The 13,417-nt window shown below is 36.1% G+C and overlaps 1 protein-coding gene across 1 annotated transcript in view; it reads right to left on the bottom strand.

Annotated features, from left to right (window-relative positions):
- The window catches only part of grin3a (glutamate receptor, ionotropic, N-methyl-D-aspartate 3A), a 62,773-nt gene extending 50,647 nt beyond the window's left edge, over positions 1–12,126 (bottom strand). The window contains exons 1-2 of the mRNA XM_038298952.1: positions 10,738–12,126; positions 378–1,099 (exon numbers count right to left, since the gene is read on the bottom strand). Coding sequence (XP_038154880.1) covers positions 378–1,099; positions 10,738–11,514 — 1,499 coding nt within the window. The 5' untranslated portion in view covers positions 11,515–12,126. The remainder of the gene's footprint in view (positions 1–377; positions 1,100–10,737) is intronic.
- Between the last annotated feature and the right edge of the window lie 1,291 nt (positions 12,127–13,417).

The raw sequence follows: 13,417 nt of genomic DNA, 5'->3' as shown, positions 1-13,417 counted from the left end.
GTTATTAAAGTCAACCAATTTAATATGTTCTAAAGGAGTGTTGGTGTAAAAACATTTCATATAAGAGTCCATCTTGAATATGTATAATATTTTGATATTACACCAATTTAAAAGAACGGAAAAATGTACTTTCCAATACGTATATCTGTATACACAAATAACAAGTTGAAAAAAATGTATCAAAGGGTTTGGTTTTCTAAATAGGGATATCTTTAGTAGCAGAGGGAAGATTAGAAAATATCTTATTTTTTATCTAATATTTATAACTATTATATCCTTCTGATGTCATAATTTTTCCATGCTCTGTCATGCTATTCAGATCCATATCAGAAACAACACCAAATATAAAGGTTTTTCGCATGCTGTGATTTTCCTACCTTGCCAAGAATTCCCCTGAGCTGCCATTATTTTGTTGTACATCCATACAGTTTGTAGTTCCAGGAATGAGTGCCAGGGCAGGATTCTCCTGGGCGGCACTGCCCACTGCCCGTGCTACAAACTCTAGTGAGTCCTGAACATAATGATCCAGTGAAGGGGATCCCATCATTCCATGTGCAAGTAGCCCCAGTGGTAACCCGTCTGTTCTCAGCTCAGCCACATTTTGGCTGTCCCCCAAAACCCAGTGAAATTCCGGGAGAGTCATCCGAGTTGCAAGTGTCCATAATCTGCGCACCTCTCGAATGTCACACCCAAACGTTACCACTCCTCGTGTGGATGAATGTTCCCTCAAAGCTTCCAGCTGCTGAATGAGGCCTTGCTGCTGGTCTGGTTTGGAAGAAGAATTTGAAGAAAATGATGAGGCCGTTGGTGAAAAATAAGATAAGGATAGCACCTCCACTCCCACAGGGGCACTTGTTGTTTCTGCTGAGGATGATAGTGAAGATGATAGTGGTGGCAGTGTTGTTTTATTTAGGTTGACCAGAGCTCCCAAGCGGAACCGGGTGTTGTTTTTAATGAGGAGGAGAAAGTCACTGATGTTCCATTCCTGGCATAGGACAATGCTGATGTCCCACCAACCATTCATCATCAGCAGATAGTAGAGGAGCTGGTGCGGGGGGGCCGCTACAGACTGCATTGCCATTTGAAAATGAAGACCATTCTGTGAGAGGTATTAAAACTTGAATTAGAAATGAGCCAAGAGACAGAAAAAAATTGTTCATAGACTAAGCAGCAAAGTATACAGTTGGGTAGAGACTATTGAATATGTCTTTTTTTATGCTATTTAGTTTGATAAGGTAGTAGTGAAGTTACTTCCTAAATTATTTTAATAAATATATATCCTAATGATATTAATTACCCATCAGATGCAAGTAAAAAACAACAGAATACACACATACAAAGAAATCAGAACATAAATGACAATAAATTAACTTACATATAGAAAAGTCAAAGGACATAAAGGATAGGTATTCGAAATACAAAAGAAGACATTTTAAAATAGGCATTAAAACCCAAAAACTCGACTGAAATCTCCAAACATCCACTTAAAAGTATATGTTTTTGGGACATAGTTTTGCAAGCTAAATTTCAGCAAATATATATGAAAAATAATGGATAAAATTACAGATAGATTCTTTATGAGAATCTTAATTTTAAGTAAAGAGATTTTCCACGAGGCAGTGATTCTAAGTACACAGCAATGGAAAGAGTTTTAAATTAGTTGTGAGATTCTAGAATAGTTGAATATGCAATTGCATCTATGGACTTCAAACCTGAACAGAGCATGATGTGTTTTATCAATGTTTATGTCAGCATCTGTAGTCACTAAGTTTAAGGAAAACACCCAAAAAGTCCTAGTGATCTAAGTAATTAATTATATGCACTTCTATTATGTAATATCATCAACACAAACACGCTCAACACAAAATAAGCAATTTTCTGTGCCCTTTCTTAGGACTTTGTGTTTTGTAAACTCCTCAAATAAAAATCCATATTTCATTACAGTAAAAAGGAAAAAAAAAACTGCTTTAATGTAAAAAAAGGCTATTATATAGTTGAATTAAAGAAGAAATTTGTGCTGTTATTTGCTTTTCTATTTCTATGTATGTTCACAATTTTCAATAAAAAACAATCTAGCAGACTAATTATTCCCTGGTGCTTCAAAGGTGACTAAGTTTTAATATGCGGAGGTATGATTGTTTTTGGAAACGATTTAGCCAAAATACAGCCAGGACAGGCAGCATTAGTGTATTGACATGTTGGGATGCCTCCCTTTTGTTTCAGGCTGTATGCAGCCTCTAGATAAAGTCTAATTCTTTACAACCAAATATAAATCTAAAATCAACAACTTTTTTTACATTTCTAACACAAACATGGATAACATGTATTAAAAAAAGAATAGCAGATTACTGGTATTACAGACTCCTTAAAGCACGTTACACTCTACCTACAATCGCCTTACTTATTTACTTACGCACACAGACTGATAAACAGATACCAAGATTGAGGAGCAACTTGTTCTTAAGGGACTACTTATTCCAACTAAGCCACTGGTGCACCTCAGATCGTTGCCTGTGCAAGAAAGACATCTAGTAAAAAGATTAGACTAGATCAAAGTTAAAACTACAGTCAAGTACTTTAGAAACTGTTTATTATGAATCAGCAGGCAACAAGAACGCCTGCTTTCTCTTAGGAAACGTTGTTATATTGCACACAGTTTACAGGTTGCAAGTTATCCAGCTAATCAGTCAGTAAAGCTCTTGTTTGATGCAAGTGTATACTACTAAGAAAAGTTAAAAGGCCCCATAGCACCATGGCTTAATTGTCTTTAAAACTTCAAAATGAGCTTTGCACTAAAAAGTTATTTGATGAATATATTGGTTAAATCAAAACACCAAACTTCTCTTTAAATATATACCTACAGTAGATGAAGCATTTGTATGAAGAAGCAACAATTAACAATTAAACTTTTTTTTAGATATTGAATTCCCGCTTTGGGAGTTTGTAATGCAGTCTGCAGGGCATCACACTCTCACTTCAATACACATAAGGATTTAATCTTTACTGCAGCACTTCAGCAAATGTGTTGGCTTCTCACTTTTTTCTAAATGTAAGAAAAAATGACATATTTTCAAGAGAAGGCTTAGTAGCCCTGTCCTGAAACAAAAATAAATATGTTGTATTTTAAAGCACCTAAATGTCTTGGCTCTGTTGTTTGACGTGACATCTAATGTCTTTCTTTTCCATTAAAAATCTTCCCCCCTGTGATTATGCAATCTAAGAGACAGCCGCTGTGGCTTTCTGTATAAAGGCTTTAGTGCACAAGAAAACAGCAGACACTGATAGAGCCACAGAAAAGTGGACAAATAATAGTAGACGGTAATGACTGGGTTATTGAACTGCTTGTGATAAGATGGTATCTTGCAGGGAAAGCTATTCAATAAGAATTTCCTGAAGAAATCATCAATGTCCCAAAGCTGAATGGTTGGTTATCAATCTGAAGTTTACTGCTTATGTTGTTGCTAAACAAATACAAAAACTGCACAGTACACCTGTCCCTAAAACGAGGACTTATTAAAAATTCAATATACATATAATGTCTGGAGCCCAAAAATATGCACCCAATCACACTCATGTAAATTAAAATGATGTAATGAGAGTAATGGCAGGAAAAGCTATGAATAATGTAATCATAGATTGTGAGCTTCTAACCAAGCAACCTTGGTTTCTCTAAACAATGGAAAAATACAGAATTCAAAGAAAATAAAGAATTAACTTTGTATAATCTGAGGAAGTTCAGACCAATGAAGGAGTTACAGTAATAATATGGAGATAATTGGCAACCTTACATTTAACAAGTAAAGTAACTACTTACAGTTACAAGTTAGATTTCTCCAAAAGTAAACAATTACTAACTCATCATTACCAGAGATGGGAAGTAACGAAGTACAAATACTTCGTTACTGTACTCAAGTAGATTTTTCTGATATTTTTACTTTACTTTACTACTTATTTTTATGGCGACTTTTTACTTCTACTCCTTACATTTTTACACAAATATCTGTACTTTCTACTCCTTACATTAAAAAAAAAATTGTCTCGTTACTTTAGTTTTGAATCATTTCAATGGAGTTACCGTTATTATTTTTCACGTCATCAGTACCAAATTCAATCTAATTGGATGGGAATCTACGTTGCATTCGACGCACCACTACAAGATGAATCGACAGATTCGGCGGTATTCATTTGCGGCAAATCATTGCAGCTTGGTGGCGGTGGCGTTAGCATAGTAGTATGGACGACGAGATGATTGAAAATGAACACAACGGAGATCTAGTCCTATTGGCAGACATCCATTTAAAATGTAGGCAACAGCATGAAAAAAGTGGTTTCTACTTTTACTTTTATACTTTAAGTAAATTTACAAGCCTGTACTTTGTTAATTTTACTTGAGTAAAGAAGTTTAATCAGTACTTCCACTTTTACCAGAGTATTTTTTAACACAAGTATCTGTACTTTTACTCAAGTACGGAAAGTGAGTACTTTTGCCATCTCTGATCATTACACTATCAAAGTAGCTAATCACTACGCAAAGTAATTATAGTTTTATTTTTAAAAAATGTTAATGGATTTGGATGACTGTACTTTTAAACTAACTATAAATCAAACAATGGATTTAATGATCAAACATAAAATATTAAATAAATGACAACACTGCACACTAATCTTGACCTTTTAGCGTATATGGTGCAATTAGTGAGTCAAACACCTGCAATTATATTGTCTTAAATATGATAATTGTTATCATGTTGGATTTTCCTTTATTGTCAAAAGTGTATGCAATGCATCATATAAGCCTTCTTAGCCAATCGTTGTTGCAAAAGCCTCATTTTGGGCATTTTTACTCTCCCCCTGTGCTAGAAACGTTTTTGAATCTTATTGCTTTCATTTCCATTTTGAGTTGTTTTCTGGTTATATTTGAGTTATTATGCATTTCTAGTTCACCCTCTGTTGCCCTCTTGTGTCAGTCTCTTTCCCCTAACTCTCTTCTAGATTCTTATGTCCACACCTGTTCCTTGTCTGCTAATTAGTCCTCCCATTGTTTCTGTCTCCAATATATACACCTCCTGTTCAGTCACTCTTTGCTTGTTCATCATATTTTTTGATTCTCATGTGTGTTTTCCCTGAATTCTTTTAGATAATATTTTTTTTATTTTGCCTCAGTTGCCATTAGAATTATTAAACTTGAAAGAAACCAGCTCAGCTTCCATCTCTGCATTTGGGTCCTTCAAATCTCCATCCAACCTGAAAGTAAATAAAATAACAACATTTCCAAATGATAAAGTAATTAGTAAAGTTACTCAATTGGTTTAAAAAGTATACTGTTACAGAAAGAGTTATTTACCACTCCTTTACTCAACACTGTTTTAAGTTTTCTAAGACTAATGAGGTGTCCTCATCTCTTATGCAGACCATGTCTAATAAGCTCTATAGAAAAAGCTACTGCAGCTTGGTAAAGATCTGCAAAATGCCTTACAACAACTAAGAACTCCTAGATTAGGAATTATTTTTACAGTTATCTGATTAATCACTATGGAGAATTTACCTTCCTGACTATCTGGAGTAATTTTCTGAAGTCTGCAATTTTAATGAATGGCTTGAACAAGAAATTAGGGATTTGCTAAAATACATTTTCTAGACACTATGAAAATTTTTAAATTTTATAAGTTTTATTTCAGTATTAGTTCACAATCATATGAGTATCACACTTAATTTCAATCTGGTCAACAGCCACCACTTAACAAATACAGTCAAAATAAATATTAAGTTTTTCTAAAATGCTCAATGGAAGGCTGTCGTAATAAGATAGGTTGGATTTTTTCAAGGTTTTTTTACACTTCTTTACCAATTGTGGTAATAAATGTCGAAGACGCTGTAAGAATTTATCTGTCCTTTTATCTGCACTTAGCAGCAGCACATTCTTCATTACACCAAGCAAAGTCTCTGCGCTTTAAAGTGCTGTAAACAAAAAATACATTATGTAAAAGAAATGTTGCTATTAAATTGTAGGAAATGTGCAGCAATGACTGTCTCCTAAACCTTAAAAAGAAAAGCAGGAAGACGGATCCATACTGTGTAAAAAGGGACCGAAATTAAGTTTCCTGAAGCAGCAAGAATAAAAAGCATGCATCAAACTGCCTTGAAAATAACCAATAGTTTTAGAGTCATTGGAAATTTAAAAAAGAAAAAGAGTGTAGGTTGGAGGGGGTGAGTTCATTGCAAAATATGCTTTTTTTAAAGGCACGTTGTGTACAGTGTATGTTAAATGGTACATTTCTGGAGCTTTGCAAAGAAGGCAGAACAAATGTGGGGAATGCAATTTTTTAAGAAAGCATCTTAATTATAAATAAGACCAAATTAAGCATTTTCAGGTAGTAAAGAGTATTTTATTATGAAGATTATATTAAACAATTAACAGATAACAGGTAACAGGTAATACTAACTTTAAATATTATTTAATAATAATTGAAATTTTTTGATCTCGCATTGGAGAAATTTACCGCTGCATTTAACTCATCTCCTTAGGGAACAGTGGGTTGTCAGTGTGGGGCACCTGGAGAGTAGTGTGGGGTTAAGGGTCTTGCTCAGAGAGCCAGAGGGGCAGTCTGTGGGCGTGGGGCTCGAACTCAGAACCTCAGGATTCCAAGCTTTATGCCCTCACTATTAGGCCACCACTATCCCGTTATTTTGTTATTTTAAGTGTATTTTATGTTATTTATTAAAACACTTCAAACCGCTAATCCCGTGTTAGTCCAAAAGCCTTTTAAAGGTAGCAGCAAGTGTTTTATATTTATGTTTTGTAGTTACGCAAGTTTACTAATTTATATTTATAATTTATATATATTTACGTAGTGCTTAAATTTTTTTTATTATTATGTACTTTTAACCATAGTTTTCAAATTTAAACCAAATTTTTTATATACTTGACTTTTTGACAATTACATATGCTTTAAACGGTATAAAAAATGGCTGTCACTGGTTTCACTTGGATCATTCTTCTCCATAGGCTTAGATACACAATAGGATGGACTGACAATGCTCTGGATTGGTACAGAACCCCTACTCCACCCCTGCTCTTAACCTTTTGATCTGGAACTTTGTTCATCCATGTCTCCATCCTCTATGTCTAGCAGAAATCTCTTTTGAACTCATGTTAAATACATCTGCAAGACATTTTATCACTTCAAAAACATCTCCAAACTGCAATCCTTCAGTCTTTATGCAGTCTTTATGCAGTAATGAATAATATCATTCTTTAAGGCTCAATTATTGCAACCCAAGTTTCTAAGGAACGCCTCCAAAACCTTCAGTAGATACACAATAGTCCAGTCCAGCTTTTGAGAAGACTAGGATACATACCATCCCAATTAATCAGTCACTACACCGGCTCCCTTTACAAATCTGGATAAAATACAAAGTTTGTCTGCCAATGCAGCATTGTACACATCCCATAATCTTCACCCTATCTGAAAGAACTTTTTACTCTTCAGGCATCCATACGATCCCTCCGTTTAACAAGCTCTTACAGTCTCCTTCCCTCCTGGAATAAACTCAAAATCTGTGACAACACGGCCTTCTGCGCTGCAACACAGTTCTATTGCAGCATCAGAGGATGATATAGACTTTTTAGCAGTTTAAGGAAGAAGTGATGAATTTTTGAAAAATACCATTGTCTCTAAATATCATTTTAATTCTGCTGATTTTATATCCTGTTTCTGATATTGTAATTAATTTACTTTGTGTAGCATATTGAGGCTTTAATCAATGAAATACTTTATAAAAGCAATAAATTATCCTTATTATTATCAACTTCCAGAAAACCTGCTCAGGATAGACTTCCAAGTTTTATTCAATGGTATCAAAAAACACACAGCACAAACTATAACTCATTGTGGTCTGGGGAACCGATATTATTTGCTTAACTACTTCTCCAATCATTCTACAAAACAATTAAAAGCATCCCCACAGTTCTTAAATAATTCAGACTTAACCTTTGTCTAAACTTGAACTGTCTTATCTAGAAGTTTGTGCGGCAAAACTCAACCACATCAGAAAATAAATGTGATCCTCTCAACAAAAAGAGAAAAAAAAAATCAACATTTGGTGAAAGACTTCAGATGGAAGTCAGATGAAACAAGATTGAGCCTGAGGGGAGGTGAATCATTTCTATAAAACTTTCAGGTCAACTCTCCATACTTTGTAAAGCTGTCTTTTTGTGGCAAATTTTTTCAACCTGTTCCAAAATCTATTCAACCACCTGCCATCTACCTCTCCATCAAACGATTTCTGTCAGCTATGTCTGTACATGTTATTTCACTTAGGGGAACCAGTTTGGACTTTTAACACCTGATTAACCTACAGAGAAATGCTTCCTAGTGCACTGAGCAGGAAATTAGATGTTAGACTAGCCGCACGGACACAGGCACACACACAAACACATCTATATGCACATCTAAAGCTTGTAGGTTTCAACTATTGTAGATCCCTCTTGTCCAACTAATTGGTTTGGGTGTGGGGGACGCTGTTTCTTCTGTTATCAACTAGACAACAGAAGAAAACAACACAAATAGGTTGTGTAAAAGAGTGCACACACATTCTACAGAAGAGCACACTTCTAGCAAAGAAACTATTGATGAAACATCCCAGCAATTAATTCAATTCTTTAAACTTTTAACTAATTTAGTGCTACTCCTAATGCAGGTACAAGCCTCGCAGTAAACTTCCAATAAGTGTTTTGTTGAAGAGTTGAATTTAATTGTGATTAAGATCACTCAGTTGTTCTTATCCATTCAGTCAAATGATTAGAACTTAAAATTGCGACAAGCTATTTTTTTTATGAAAAGGAACTACATTGGCATCTAATTTTAGTTGTACAAATGCTGAATAAATGCAATTTGCATATTTTACCTTCCCAATTGAACCATTTAAAATAACTAATCCCCAGTTGACAAGATCTAAGTTTTATACTATGGCGGTGGTGTGATTGTTACCTATAAGGTAAATATTCAGCATTTTGTATAAAAATGAAACCATAAAAGTTGCATTGACAATGTTAGATGTAGTAAACTCATCAAGGGAATTGATGCCATTAATTGTAAGCTTTGAAGTGTTTAAACTTGACTTAAAGTAGGAGCTGCCCATGGACAAGGTGAACACAGATGTCGGAAGCTCGAGTGGACAAATCTATTATTTGTTAACATACAAAATAAAGAGTGAAACATTAAGCATCTCTGGTTTTAAAAATAACCAGAGTCAAAGTTAAAGTTTCAACTTGAAATCCTAAAAGATGTAGGTGGAAAAACACAAGAATAAGATTACAACAGCATTGTTAAGCTTCAGGTTAAAACAAGTAATAGATCACTGAAACTTGGTGTTCTAACAGGACAAAAAAGTCCAAACACATCATAATTGGTATTGAAATGGATACAGCAGTGGACTTCATCAATGGACTAAAAAAGCAATACCACACAATCTATATACTACACCCATTTTACACCCAAGATTAGTATTTTTGGAAATATCATTTTCACTGTGCGGATTGGAAATACAGTCTGCTAAGTATTCAACTGTTTAATAACTCAACAATAAAATGAATGGTACAATATCTATGATAACGTGTTCTTGCCACAAAAAACAAAACAAAACTATTTGACAAAGAGATAAACTATTTATTTTTGCAACAAAAGTTTACTCTAAGAAACAGCTGAGAGGCCCATGCAGGAACAACAGAAATCCGCAAATGATTAAGATGAATCTAATGACAGGAAAACTATAAGTTGTACCCTAGAAAACCTCTCTTATTAAAAAGAATCACGAACAGAAGTCCACTGTGTGCATAGAAAGTCATACGAAGTCCTTTCTGCAATTGAAGTAGCCATGTAATGGGCACCATAAATAGATGGTAGAGGTTATTCTGTTCAATGAGACCAAAATTGAACATTTTAGCCTTGATGACACTTTTCTACAAAGAACAAATAGAGCCTTCTTTCTCAAGATGCACACAACTCTGTGTTGATTTATATATAAACCTAATAAATAAAGGCAGTAATGATAAAAAAAAATGTTTATGATAACTGTTCAAAACCTTTTTACTGTTAATTACAATGCAATGGGCAAAAAAATGGCACAGTGTATTATTATTATTATTATTATTATTATTATTATTATTATTATTATTATTATTATTATTATTTTTGCAACATGTCAAAATTTGCTGTTTGGCCTAAGTGCCTAGATTATAAAAGACAAAATCACTGAAAATGAGAATGAGATACTTTTAGGGTTTTGACTGAGCTATACAGATGTGCTCAGACACAGAGGCATGCCCTCTCTCATCAATCATTTTATAGCTGTTGATCAAACAAGAGAACAACACATCCTTGAGCCTTTTTCTGCAAAGGTTGGAAGCATTTCTTTTTCAGCACCATGGAGAGCGCCTGGTGATGTTTTCTTCATGCAGTGATCGAGTAATCAGAAAGGGAAGCTTAAACTGCATACTTAATGGTAGAAACAGGGATGGAGATCAAAGCCCGTCCTTCTTCCATGGGTTTATTCATTTTTTTTGTTAAACTTATAATATAATATTCCACATTTATTGAACTTAAATGAGCCAAATTATGAAACATATAGGTATGAAAGAAGTTAGCCAAATTCACAATAAGCCACAGAGGACGAAACAAGTGATCAACAGTTAACAGTTCAGAAGAAGCTGAAACTTTTTTTTTTTTCCTTCTTTACCTCACTTTTACGCGGAAACTCCTTCTGCACGACGCTGACAACTGGCACCTGCAGCGCCAGCGAAATGAATTCCAACTTTACAAGGTCATCCCGGTTCCTGGGAAAGGCGAGCATAGCGGAGACCCCCTGCACGACCACCGTATGACACACGCTCTCCAGGAAAGACAGCGGGTCTTCGTCTTCGGGAATGTCCGTCGAGGAGTATGAGAAGGCTGGCAGCTCGCCCAGCGCCGAACCTACTGCCATAACTATCTCTAGAGATAAATTGTAAGGTAGCAACCCGGCCCGGTTCAGAGCCTCAGCCGCCAGCAGGACCAACTCCCGAGGTGAGAACACGCCATCCTCCTTTGAGGGATTCCCTTCTCGCTGTCTCGCCTGGCTTTTACTCCTACTTGTTCCCCGCTGACTGTTTGCTGCGGCTCTAGTCCTGAGGTTTCCATACCCAGGCGCACCGGCACCTGTTTTGACTGCCTTTCCAAACTCCATCGGCTGATCTCTTGCGAAAGGTCCCTCGGCGCCTTCATAGCCGCTGCCAGGACCTGCGGCCACCAAGCGGGGATGGACGTGCAGAGCTCCCACCCGAACCGTGTGGCCGATCCGCTTAAGCACCTGGCATGGCTGCGGGTGCGAGAGAGCGCACGGAGGGTGGAAAAGGAGAGCGCACAGTAGGAAGCACAGAGGCGGCGAGACCCCGGCGCCTGGACGTGCTGTCGAGACATCCATCACCATCATAATCCCGTTCGACCTCGTCATCCCCGCTCCACGGCTGCACCGCATCCCCAGTCCAACCACTCAACAGCCCACCAGCGGGGCAGCTCCGTCGGTGCCACTGCTGGCCCCCTGCGTTTGGCCCTAGAGTACCACAAAGACCAGCTGCAGCCCTCGCTCCCGCTCCAGCTCCGCTTTCAGTTAAAGTTGTGCGTTTCACTGACACAGACAACAGGCTGTTGAGGCGCAATATCAGGAAGGAGCCACACACAAGCAAAAGATGATCCCCAAAAGTGCTGCTTTTCATCTCAAAGGATTTTCATTTTCAGGTCAGCTGATAACTAACAAAATCTTCCAACCAAACGATATCATTTCCACATATCCCAGAAATATGGTACAAATATGAAGAGGAATGAAGATATGTCCACAAGAGGAAATGTCGATTTTAATGCGCATCAAACACATTCCAAAACAGTAGAATCCTCGACTGCAAAAGCCAGTTGGTCATTGGTTTTAACGAAAAAAAAAATAAAATCATCCCAATATCTCCGCTGTTGGTGGGCAAAAAAACACAGTTCTTACTCCAAATTTGCACAATGACAAACAAAATAAATATCTTTTCCTATCACCCAAGTAAGAGCTTTAAAGAGCGCACGCGCCGATGGCTCGAGACAACCTCCACTGACACTTGCACTGGGAAAGACCTTCAAGAGTGCAGTCCTTTTACGCAAGAATATTTAACCCCATCTGTATGTACGTAACGCATTTTAAATGGACTGAAGTTAATGAAATATAACCATATTATGTAAAATTAGGATGTGAAAATAAGAGGTATTTATTCATATAGAGAAAATAATGAATATCCCAATAAATATTCATGAAACACGACTGACTATAATATGATACAAAATCCATCTAAATCACACCTAATTATACAAAATAAACTAAGCTGACTTCATTAGCAGGTATGACAATTATTGAATTGAATCAAATAGGAACTGCAAACTGAATGTTTACATATTAAATATAAAATGAGGTAATTTATGCTTATTTTAAAATAACTTTAATGTTATATATATTTTATGTACTGTACTGTTTTAAAGAACTTAGTATTTCTGTCTGAGTTAAGTTCCTGTTGCATTTAATGTACTTCAAATGTCCTTATACCTGTTGAATTTTTCAAACATTGTGTCATTATCTGGCCTGTTTGCTCTCCCTTAATTTCTTTCACCTGTCGTTTTCCCTCCCTGCCTCAATTATCATTTATTCCTCTCACCTGTTTCCTTTGGTTTATATTCTGTTCAGCCTGAGCATTCGAGGCCACTTGCTTTGATTCTTTATTATTTTCCTATATTTTAATCATGTAAGGCACTTTGCATTGTCTTTGTACTAAATTGTGCTATATAAATAAATTTGCTTGCCTTGCCTATATATGGTTTGTTAGCTTTTTTCTATATGTTTTGGGTAATTGCCCTGCAGGGAAGGTAAACCCTGTTACAGTTATAAGTATTTTGCAGCCTCTATGACTCTGTATTGAGCCACATCCATTTTCCCATCAACTCTGCAGCTGCATTTCTCAACTGACAAAGTGTCTTCCACAAAAAATTATAGAAACTACACCAGTATTTGATTAAGACCAAGTTTATGGAGTAAATGAATTATAGCTGCACTCTCAAAAGATTCTCCCAAGGTGGGCTTCGGATCTCTGCAGCTCCTCCAGTGTTGCTACAGTTGGTACTTTGTGATGCCTATCTGGCCTATCAATGTAAGTGGCTGCCATGTCTTTATACATTTACATTAATATAGAACTATTAATGTTAATGCCAGACAGTAATTCAAAGCTTATTTATTTTATTTAATGGTTATATCTGTCACAGACAGATATAACCACAGTAGAATATTTTGGAAATCAATTTAGATGTGAAGGAACATGAAAATGTTAATACTTCGTTATTTAGAGTCCTGTAGAAAC

Source organism: Cyprinodon tularosa, unplaced genomic scaffold, assembly GCF_016077235.1.
Source record: "Cyprinodon tularosa strain WSP-4 unplaced genomic scaffold, ASM1607723v1 ctg418, whole genome shotgun sequence".
In the NCBI taxonomy this organism is placed as follows: Eukaryota; Metazoa; Chordata; class Actinopteri; order Cyprinodontiformes; family Cyprinodontidae; genus Cyprinodon; species Cyprinodon tularosa.
This window is presented reverse-complemented; position numbering and strand designations above follow the sequence as displayed.